This window comes from Bipolaris maydis (genome assembly GCF_028858645.1).
Source record: "Bipolaris maydis strain C4 unplaced genomic scaffold PSV08scaffold_7, whole genome shotgun sequence".
NCBI classification, from domain to species: domain Eukaryota; kingdom Fungi; phylum Ascomycota; class Dothideomycetes; order Pleosporales; family Pleosporaceae; genus Bipolaris; species Bipolaris maydis.
This window is the reverse complement of record NW_027093863.1, coordinates 919,431-929,643: the sequence shown is the minus strand read 5'-3', so window position 1 is coordinate 929,643 and position 10,213 is coordinate 919,431. Positions and strand designations below refer to the sequence as shown.

The following is a 10,213-nucleotide window of genomic DNA, read 5'->3' as shown; positions in this document are numbered from 1 at the left end:
CACGCGATAGGTTACTGTGACTTGTCAGAGCGTTATTCCTTGTGTTGATGCTGTTGGTAATATACATACAATAGTTTGATAGATACGAATATGAGGTCTTACTATTGTTGAAATTCTTACCAGGTTTAGCTGATTACTTATGTACTCGTTCTTAGGTGTATCAGCTAGGTTGCTCTGTCTATAACAGAATTCCTCCGAGGATTGATTAGTTAGATGTCAAGGATTTGTCAGTGTGTACTGCTGTTGCAGCCGCGTCAGCGTTGGTCTACCAGCATGCGCTATTGGATATCCCAATAAGCTGTGCTCTTCTTCTGGGAAAGGCTGGACATGGTTATGCGTCTGCATGGATAAGGCTGGCTACGTCCATTCACATACGTATCTACTATGGGCAAGCCGCTCGATGTGCTTAACAAGAGCATGAAATGTTCAAGGAACAGCGTTTTGTCTGACCGCTCAGAATATATCTACAGAAGCTTGTCGCTAAAGCCGTTTCCGTCTGCACTTACGCTAGAGCCTACTAGCAGAAAATGTGCGCAGTGTGCCCATGGTCAAATGCTTCAAGTCCCAGTTCCCCTCCTAGGTCTACCTGCCTCAAGCCTGCTTATGCGTGCCTCTACTCAACCATTCAAATCAACAGCATTCAAAAGAAATATCCTAATAAGCAATACTCCCTCTCAACTATGATAACAAGGTAAAGTCTAAGCATATAAGACGGCAAAAGCATGGTGCCCCTGTTCCAGCAGACTAGGATTGGTGACGTGTGCAAACGTCAATGGCGGAAATTGAGAAATTTAAGCGTTCGTCCCGTTCGTAGTAGCGCTGAGAGATTGTGGCCGTGCTTTCCGGTCTTCCGGTCATTTTCATACCCAGACCGATACCTGGGCGGGAGGCGGGAAGTTGGAACACATACTGAAAGCCAATCAGATTCTAATGAAATGAATTGAGTTTGTGATGGTTCAACGCTGGGCCGCGTACCAATTGCTAGCATGCGCCTACATACTACTAGTTGGTTTTATCTCTACCGTCTTGGCAGGCGAATAGCGGCTTCTCCTAGCAATCCTCCAACTCATTCTTGCCAGGACTAGTAAGCACTAATGGAAACTGTCGTTTAGAAAATTATTTCACACCGCATCGCTAGCCCTACTATGCGTAAAAAAAATGACTTGACATGTAATGAGAGGATATAGACTTCCTTGCGCTATGAAATCGATCTTGTCGAATTTTGAAGTAGTGGCGGATGTCGCTGCAGATGCGGCGCTTCTGACAGACGATACCATGCTTCTACACCGTAACATGCTGTTCCAAAACCACTGCCATCACTCATAAAACGAGGTAGAGTATATCACGAGAACCGGTGAACGGACGTTATCGCCAAGCGCCAAGCTTTCAGTTGGCGGGAGACGCAAGCAGTCTCTAAGACACCGCATCCTGTTGTTCGAAAACGGGATTTGATTGTTTAATATGATTCCTTGTCTCACTATCTAACTGTGTCAATTTTGGCGTCACGTCGGACAGGTGTTGAAACTCGCAAGCCTATGCTATCTTAAGCCCACCTATACATTGTTTTGTTATCTTGGTGGCTTACGACAATGTTATTTATGGATATATGTAAATACAACATGAATAAACTTGGAGAATGTTCTGCTTTCAACATGTTTAGATGATCGTGAGTGATTATGAATGATCATGAAGTACCATTGCATCCTGGTTGGTATAAAGATTAGGGAACCCTTGCTAGTGCTTAGTATAGCAACCCTTTTTCCAAAATGAATCAACGGAGAGAGTTTCTGTTGATAAATAAATCAGCACATAATGCCAGGGCGGATTGCTACGCAAGGAGATCTCGGCCGGCACGGCTCCTTCCGGCCCAGTTTTGATGCGATCCAAATACTCACATATCGCTCTATATGTTTTGATGTATCATGTACTGCATACATTTAGGGCCTGTTCGGTTGCGCGGTTGCGTTTTGCGTTTTTGATACCTACTATTCAGGTATAGAGCTTCCGCAGGGGTTACGACAGGGAGACCTAGTGCTGCGGTTTGACTTTTCCGAATCGGGATAGAAGATAGAGGGGCGGTTTAGCTGGCGTTTTGGCGTTTTGATTTTCTATTACTTCGTTACTTTGGGTTATCTACATTATGGTAGACTTACTATCCAAAATACGAGTAGTTTTTCTTCCACTAACGCCCGCCTATCGTGGAGACTATAATGCCGCAACTAATAGGCTAACGCTTTAAATACTAGCTAGGTGAGTTGGCTCCTAGCAAATAACTGCGTATTGCTAGCAGCAACTGCTAACGCTGCGGTAGCTGCTACACTAGCTGTAGCTATCGCGATAGCTTTTTTGATGGTTAGTTTTTAATGTATGTATTAGTACTAGCAAAAACCCAGCTAACCGCTGCCCCTCTTGCTGCTGATTGGAATCGCGTTTTAACCTTTCATAATAAAGTATGCGACATGGGTAAGATAAGCACTAGATATAGCTTTTTTTACTAGAGCAATACTAACAAAACGCTGCAAGGGCTGATACTTAAAAAACGCCCGTTTTACCGAACATGATAGCGTTTTTGGCTGCGGTTCAAAAACGCAGCCCAAATCCGGTAATCAAAACGCAAAACGTAAAACGCAACCGCGCAACCGACCAGGCCCTTGTAAATAACCCTGGGGTAGATGGACGCGTCTTGTGTTCAGATGTTTTTAAGCTGTTCTAGAGCCCACCGTTTTCTGCACGAAACACACTACGTCTGCCAGCTCTAACAAAGGCTGACAATTCTGGACATGTCTGAATCATCATTCGACTCGAGTCTTTCTAGACTACAAAATCAATATTGGGGCTCACCGCAGTTGACTAGAGCAGCTTTTGATTTTAGAAGTAATGTATAACAACGCTGAGTATACGATTTTCTTCTAATTTCTCGAAGGTGATGTCGTTACCACGCCTTCATTGAGCATGCTTTGTGCTATCGCTCGCACCACCTTGAACGATGACGTTTACAGAGAAGACGAAACAACAATAAATTTTGAGCAAGAAGTGGCTGATCTCTGCAACCACGAAGCCGCCGCATTTGTGGTCTCCGGTACAATGGCAAACCAGCTAGCTCTGCGAACACTGCTCTGGCAACCTCCATATGCTATCCTTGCCGATGCAAGTGCGCATATAGTTCACTGGGAAGCTGGCGGAATTTCCCACTTTTCGGGAGCCATGTTGCAAACTGTGCGGCCAAGCAACAATGTTTATTTGACTCTGGAAGATATCCAAAAGAGTGCCGTCCTATCGTATGATGTACACAAGTGCCCAACAAGAGTTGTAAGCATTGAAAATACTTCAAACGGAACCGTTGTGCCACTAGAAGAATTACGTAGAATCAAAGATTGGGCTACAAGAGCCGGGATACAGGTTCATATCGATGGTGCAAGGCTTTGGGAAGCCGTTGCAGCTGGGGGTGGTACACTTTCAGAATACGCTCAGTGTGCTGATTTGCTGACTGTCGACTTCAGCAAGGGTATTGGTGCACCAATGGGGGCTATGGTCATCGGCTCAGCAGAGTCGATCCAGCGGTTGCGCCGGATTCGCAAAAGCATAGGCGGTGGTATGCGTCAGTCTGGAGTTCTGGTTGCAGCTGCAAGACAGGCGCTTCTTGAGAATTTTGGGATGAGCCAGACTGATACGAGAGGAATTTTGAAGCAAAGTCATTCGTTAGCAAGTGCCATTGGGACGCTATGGACTGAAAAAGGGGGGAAGCTAGTCAGACCCGTGGAAACGAATATTGTATGGCTAAATCTGAGGGCCTCAGGCGTTACTGATAATGAGTGGACCCAAGCTGGGCACAGGCATGGGATCAAGTTGATGGGTAACCGAGTCGTTACGCATTACCAGATAAGCGATCAGGCTCTTTCCGCACTGACATCTGTTATCCTGAGCGTTCTCACAAATCAGAAACAGGGAGGTACTGGGGGGAAGAACGATCGAACTACAAAGCTGTGAGGTAATCCTAGTTACGCTCTGGTACATAGTCATTTGTTTTGAAAAATACCTAAGAGGAAGTAGCTAAACTACAGTACTCGTATTCCAGACATGAATACTCGCGAACTGATGTGAATGACGGGCAGGGAAACGATTCACTGAATCAAATCAGGCATTAGACGTCCCCTTACTAGGCTAAGATTAGATACAATGACTGGCGAGGGTTCAATATTCGAATCTCACGTTCTGTAAGCTGCTTTCTGATCTTACAGCATTCTTCTACCAACTGACGTCTAGAATGTACTCTTCACAAAAAGTGATGTGAACACGAATGGCATTGATTTCCATGCCCTTGCGCATAAAGCAGCTTTTGTCACTGTTGTTATTTCTATGTTTGGTGGCAACTTAAAAGTGAGTGAGAGGTACATGAACCTGCAGGTTATCAAATCTTGAAGATTTCCATCCCAAGGAAGGCGGTTATAAGTGAGTGGTGAAGGACACTCAAAGATGGGCGGTGAGGGAGGCCTTGGCATATTAAGAGCCTACTTTTGAGACTGAGACTAAACTAAACACAAGCTCTAGATAGTGTAGTAAATAGTAAATAGGGGGGCCCCTACACAACATGGTCAGTAGACAGCATCCAGATGCTTGGCACCTTGATATTGTTGGGTTATCCCCAAGAGCGATCTGCACTGCAAAGCTAAGGCAGCCACTTACCTTCCTCTGATGTTGCGCTGCTTATGTTGGATACGCTCGCTGCTTTATTTTATCTGTCTCCTGTGGCAAGTTAGGAATGATGAACTTTCTAGATCTCAAGGTCCAGTCCTATGACGAATGGCACCCTTGGATTTGTACATGCGATAGCTAAAATGGATGTTATACTGTCAGATGCTACCGCTGCAAGCCGAGCCGTAGGCTTAGACGTTTGCTGGGGGCATGGCCGCAGAACAAAATGAGCATCGGCTTTACGCACAACCAGATTCAAGAATACACAACCGTCTGTTCACTTGGCCCCGCCACGTACAAAATGACTTGGAATCATAACCCGTCGCGATAGCGACCTACTCATCTCAAGGAAATGCGTCAGACTTCTTCCTCAAGCATCAGGAGCTATCCCGAAGTCTCAATGAAAAAGATTCGCGTCAGTCCGAGATAGTGCGATACGGACGACACTGTGAGGATGACTGTGAGCAAGCCCAGGGAGCCATCCACTCGGTGCAAAAATAAGTATAATCGATGAATTCTCCCTTAGGAGAGTTTCTGGGACGATTAGTAAGAGGCGAATGTTGGAAGATAAGTAAAAGAACTCACCAGAGATTAAACTGAAAAGAACAGATACTACACTTGATCTAAGCCAAAAGGCAAACTGGACGAGTCATTAGCACATGGCCGATAAAAGGTAAATAGTAGGGGGTAAGAGAAGAAAAACTTACGAGAGCTAAAGAACAGAAGAGAGGTGGGAGGGCCGGTTTTTATAGACGGAGGGAGGCCACTAGTTTAGTGCGGCACGTGACTGCTGCCTGCGGTCATAGCTCCCTGGCGAGCTGGCGAGCGGTTTGCTTTGACGTCAGATTGGGTAGGCAGCAGCGAGTTAAAGTGGAGAAACGGGCTTGCTGCCTGGAGCGTGCGGGCAATGGGCGACGGGGAGGGATTTGGGTGAAGGGGAGGGGGGTGGTGATGCTCGGCAGGACTTTATGCAGCCTTGTGTAGTTGGCGGAATTGGGCAGTGCAGTGTTTTTCAGATACACATGCCCCTCTGATTCATTTTCAAAAACACTCATAATTGGTGCTTTTAGGAGAGAGTGGTAACATGCAGCAACATTGAATACGTCTGCACATATACGAGGCAAGAATACGATGCTTCTTGCTCCACCGGAAGCACGACTAAAGCAAACACGCAGTAAACAACATACGTACCAAGCTACCCAGAGAAGCCCGGCTCCCAAAGACCATGCTTCAGGCAGTTTGGCGAGAAAACCGTGGTAGATGAAGCCAGCTGAAAAAATATTGACCCAATCACAAACCCTGAAAGAGACCAACTCCTGCTCCCAGCTTCTTGTATCACACAAGGCAAGTATTCGAGGTTTCCCGTTGCGTACTGGTAGCAAACTCCCTAGGCAGAAGGCTCGCACGTGATGTGGAAGCGTATTCAACCCACTTGGTTAGTTGCTGAGTGGGAAATGCCTCACAATGGGTGTTAGATGCTTGTTTCGCTTCATCAGAGCGTCTACCTTTTATTCAGTGCAAATGCGGAAGACATGGCTGCTTTCTCAGTAGGTGACATGACGTTCAAAGTAGGCGAGGTACTAGTAGTAGTCTCGCTTGCACCGCGAATCGGAAATGCCATGTCGGCGGCGGCTACTACGACATTGACGGAGACACGTCTATCTTTGGTCGCCTACAAGAGTCATGTGCGAAAAACATGTGTACATCCGACATGTGTTACATTCTTGAATTCATCTCATACACCATAAATCAGCAGAGTGTCTGCAATCTACCCTAGCTGTTGTCTGGCCAAATTCGTGAAAACCTCATAGCTCATCCTTATCCTTATTCTTGGAACCCGCACCCGTCTGGGCCTGTTCGACAAGGCCTTTGTGAACCATGTTCGTCAATACCTCGTAAGCAACCTGCGCTGCAACCAAACCCGTCGTCTCCGCCGAGCCGTCATATGCAGGACTGACTTCAACAATGTCTGCTCCAACCACGTTCATGTCCTGGATACCACGCAGAATTCGAATCACTTCACGAGTGGTCCAGCCACCAGGCTCTGGCGTACCGGTGCCTGGCGCTAGCCCGGGGTCGATCACATCGATGTCGATACTGAGGTAAACGGGCATCTCAGTGCCCACACGGTCCATAATGGATGCAATCACTCCCTTCACTCCAATCTCGTCAATGTCGTCCGTAGCAATGCGCTGCCAACCTTGCTGTGTGTCGTCAACGTGGTCAGCATCGTCGTCACCTGACAGTCGCGTCCTCAACCCCGCATGCACACTCGAGCCGTTCGCGATCAAGCCCTCGGTCGCAGCGTACCAAAACATGCTGCCGTGGTTGAAAAAGGATTGCGTCGATAGATCCTCGGCATCTAGCCATGCACTTGGATATTTTGCTATATTCCCACCGAGTTAACAATCTTTGACTCTGTTGAAACTGTTCGAGTCACTAACCGGGGTGCCAAGTGTCCAGGTGGGCGTCGAAATGTACAACAGCAATTGGCTGCTTATACAAATTCTTCAATGCCCTCAAAGCCGGCAGTGCGATGCTGTGGTCTCCGCCAAACGTAAGCAGCTTTGGCTTCTTGAAGTACGACACCCCACTCTCAGTGCTCTTCTCGGTCGCTGGCCTGTTCGCCAACTCCTGAAAGGCCTCACTCATCTGTCGCAATGCCAGGGCATTGTCGAAGGGTGTAATGGGTATATCCCCACAATCCACAATCTTTGCCCATGATGTGTATGGATTGAGCCCCGCGCGTGGGTTGAAGCCACGGAAGGACGTCTGACGAGAAGAGCCAGCACGGATGGCTCGAGGTCCGAATCTAGCACCGGGTCGGTATGATACTGCGGTATCGAAGGGTGCGCCAAGGATGGCGATATCATAGGTTGTCTCGGGGCTAGTCAAGCAGCGAGTGTGCGGCAGGTGGGCAAAGGTTGAGATGCCAGAGAAGCCCCACTAAGCGACTGTCAATTGTATTCAAGTACCGTCACTTGGAATGCTTACATCTGTACCCCACTTCCTCTCAAGCTCGTCTAGCCGCTCTTGAGAGAACGAACCCTTGTCCTCAGTGTGGTGGGCTCCATGCGCGGAGACATGGGCCGCATAGGCAAATGGAGTGATCCAGTTCCACCGCATGATCAGTGCATTGTAGTATTTCAAGATAAAACAGTGCAGCCATCGAGTTCAAATACCCGTAGACTGGCGTCTAGGGCGGACAATTATGTAAAATCGCGTTATCGTCAGTCCTGGTCATGTTGCCAACGGCGTAGCGGGGCAGCCCAGAAAGGCAAGTCCATCCGTAGTCGCCTAGAGAGAATGGAAATAGCTCGACTCGATGTCTAGGGCTTGCATGGAGAGACTAATGAGGGATGTGAAGGTGGAGAGCAACAAGAGTCGTTCTCACAGCAAGGCGAGACGAAATTGAGTGATGACGTGATGCATGCTCGTCCCGTGACGACGCGCCTTCGCGTCTTACGCGAAGCCTCCACCCTCGCCATCCAAGGTACTGCTCAGCGCAACTCCCCAATCACGTCCTCAGTAGTCCGTGTAAATCATCATATCGGTGTTATTGTAGATCTCATCGCAACCTATTGTTCAGCGCAAGAAGACTCTGTCTGACTATCAAGATGCCCGAGGTAGGGACGCGTTCTACATAGTTGCGCGCGTATCACACCTGCTAACACTGTTCAGATTGCAGAAGTGGCACGCATTGTGCATTTCTTGAAGAAACATGCTGTCGGAAAGACCATACAAGCGGTGAAAACCCAAGAAGACAATGTGCGCTTAGTGCCGTCTCATCTACACGAAAGCATCTGATAATGGATTCATCCAGATTGTCTACGGAAAGGTTGGAACCTCTGCAGCAGCCTTTCAAAAAGCCATGTCCGGTAAGAAAATTCTAGATGCACGCCAGCAGGGCAAGTACTTCTGGCTAGTCATGGACACGGCGCCGCACCCTCTGATGCATTTTGGCATGTCTGGCTGGATGAAGTTCAGCAATGACGAAACCGCATACTACCGTCCAACCAAACCCGAGGAAGCAGAGTGGCCACCCAAGTACTGGAAATTCATCTTGCAACTGCAAGAAGAGCCCAAAAACGAGGTCGCCTTTGTGGACGCAAGACGACTAGCTCGGATAAGGCTGGTAGATGCTGCTGCCGAAGATATGAGGAAGACAACTCCACTGAAAGAGAACGGTCCGGACCCGGTTATTGACAAGGATATATTGACTGTTGAATGGCTGAGTAAGAAGCTGAAGAGTAAGAGGGTGCCTGTGAAAGCTTTATTGTTGGATCAAGGTTCGCATCTCCTCACCATGTCACTGACATAACGTACCATCTGACCCTTACGTAGCCAACATCTCAGGCATAGGGAACTGGGTTGGGTATGTTCATTGCAAAATAGACTGGGAGCACCACTAACATTAGCAGTGACGAAATAATGTATCAAGCCAAACTACATCCCGAGCAGTACAGCAATACCTTCAGCGACGAACAAGTAAAACGGCTACATGACGCGATGATGTATGTCTGTGACACTGCTGTACAAGCCAATGGAGATTCAGATAGTTTTCCTCAAGACTGGCTTATGAAGCATCGTTGGGGAAAAGGCAAGAAAGAGGCAAGCAAACTACCGACCGGCGAGAAGATTACGTTCCTCAAGGTCGGTGGTCGGACTTCGGCCATTGTGCCGAGTGTCCAGAAGAAGACAGCAGCTGTTGCTGGTGATGTTTCCGACAACGCAGAGGCTGAAGACAGTGAGGCGAATACGAAGCCTAAGAAGAGCAACAAGAGGAAGGCTCAAGCAGTCAAGAAGGAAGATGAAGAAGTTGAGGAGAAGACACCTGCTAAGACCAAAGGCGAACTTAAGAATGTGAAGAAGGTTAAAGAAGAGACAGAAGATGCTTCTAAAGAAGACGCACCAGCAAAACTGAATCGTGCTAGCAAGAAGGTCAAAGAACAAGTCGAAGAGGAGATGGAAGCAGAGACTGGTGGTGACATTGAGGAGCAACAGCCCGCTAAGAAGCGCAAGACGACTGCTAATGGCACAGCAAAGAAGAACAAAGCTCCTGCCAAAGAGGGAAAAACGAGTGATGATACAACAGGAAGACGGCGGTCAGGACGCTTGTCTAGGTAAGGGCGAATACGGTTTATTGGAATGTTGTTTTGTACAGTTTGATTGTAAGATAGCGGAAGAAATTTTGTGTTTTTGAATGATTGTAAACCTACTACCAAGGTTTCAAATGCGCATGGAAATGGCTGCTGTAAGAGGTTGTGTAGGCGGGGTGTCAGAACGCGCACGTGCAGTTCGAAGTCGAGGTGCGCTAGCGGTCGAATCGAACACTCCGACATTGAATTTCAGAGCTCCCCACATTCTCACGTAGCGCAGGCCAGCCATAGTGCCACAGTTGCTTGCCGAAAGGGCCGTGTCGCCATGACACACTGTATCGATTAAACATCTCGAATCCCCACCTAACCTCCCCCGGCCCGGTCGCGAGGTTGAATCGAATCCATTTCTTAATTCCGAACGG

The 10,213-nt window shown here is 47.8% G+C and overlaps 3 protein-coding genes across 3 annotated transcripts; 2 read left to right on the top strand and 1 right to left on the bottom strand.

Moving 5' to 3' along the window:
• Positions 1-2,737: 2,737 nt before the first annotated feature.
• On the top strand, positions 2,738-4,050 carry PSV08DRAFT_202814 (pyridoxal phosphate-dependent transferase). The gene is made up of 2 exons (XM_014227139.1): positions 2,738-2,874; positions 2,924-4,050. Exons 1-2 carry the CDS (start codon positions 2,781-2,783, stop codon positions 3,985-3,987), a joined length of 1,158 nt encoding a protein of 385 aa, XP_014082614.1. The 5' UTR covers positions 2,738-2,780; the 3' UTR covers positions 3,988-4,050.
• Positions 4,051-6,398: 2,348 nt separating this feature from the next.
• On the bottom strand, positions 6,399-8,055 carry PSV08DRAFT_298983 (arginase family-domain-containing protein). The gene is made up of 3 exons (XM_014227140.1): positions 7,687-8,055; positions 7,137-7,638; positions 6,399-7,078 (listed from the first exon to the last, which is right to left on the bottom strand). The coding sequence occupies exons 1-3, from the start codon at positions 7,816-7,818 to the stop codon at positions 6,498-6,500; spliced, it is 1,215 nt and encodes a 404-aa protein (XP_014082615.1). The 5' UTR covers positions 7,819-8,055; the 3' UTR covers positions 6,399-6,497.
• Positions 8,056-8,182: 127 nt separating this feature from the next.
• Positions 8,183-9,936, top strand: PSV08DRAFT_202806 (Formamidopyrimidine-DNA glycosylase N-terminal domain-containing protein). The gene is made up of 5 exons (XM_014227141.2): positions 8,183-8,318; positions 8,374-8,460; positions 8,516-8,981; positions 9,037-9,067; positions 9,114-9,936. Exons 1-5 carry the CDS (start codon positions 8,310-8,312, stop codon positions 9,817-9,819), a joined length of 1,299 nt encoding a protein of 432 aa, XP_014082616.1. The 5' UTR covers positions 8,183-8,309; the 3' UTR covers positions 9,820-9,936.
• Positions 9,937-10,213: the final 277 nt, after the last annotated feature.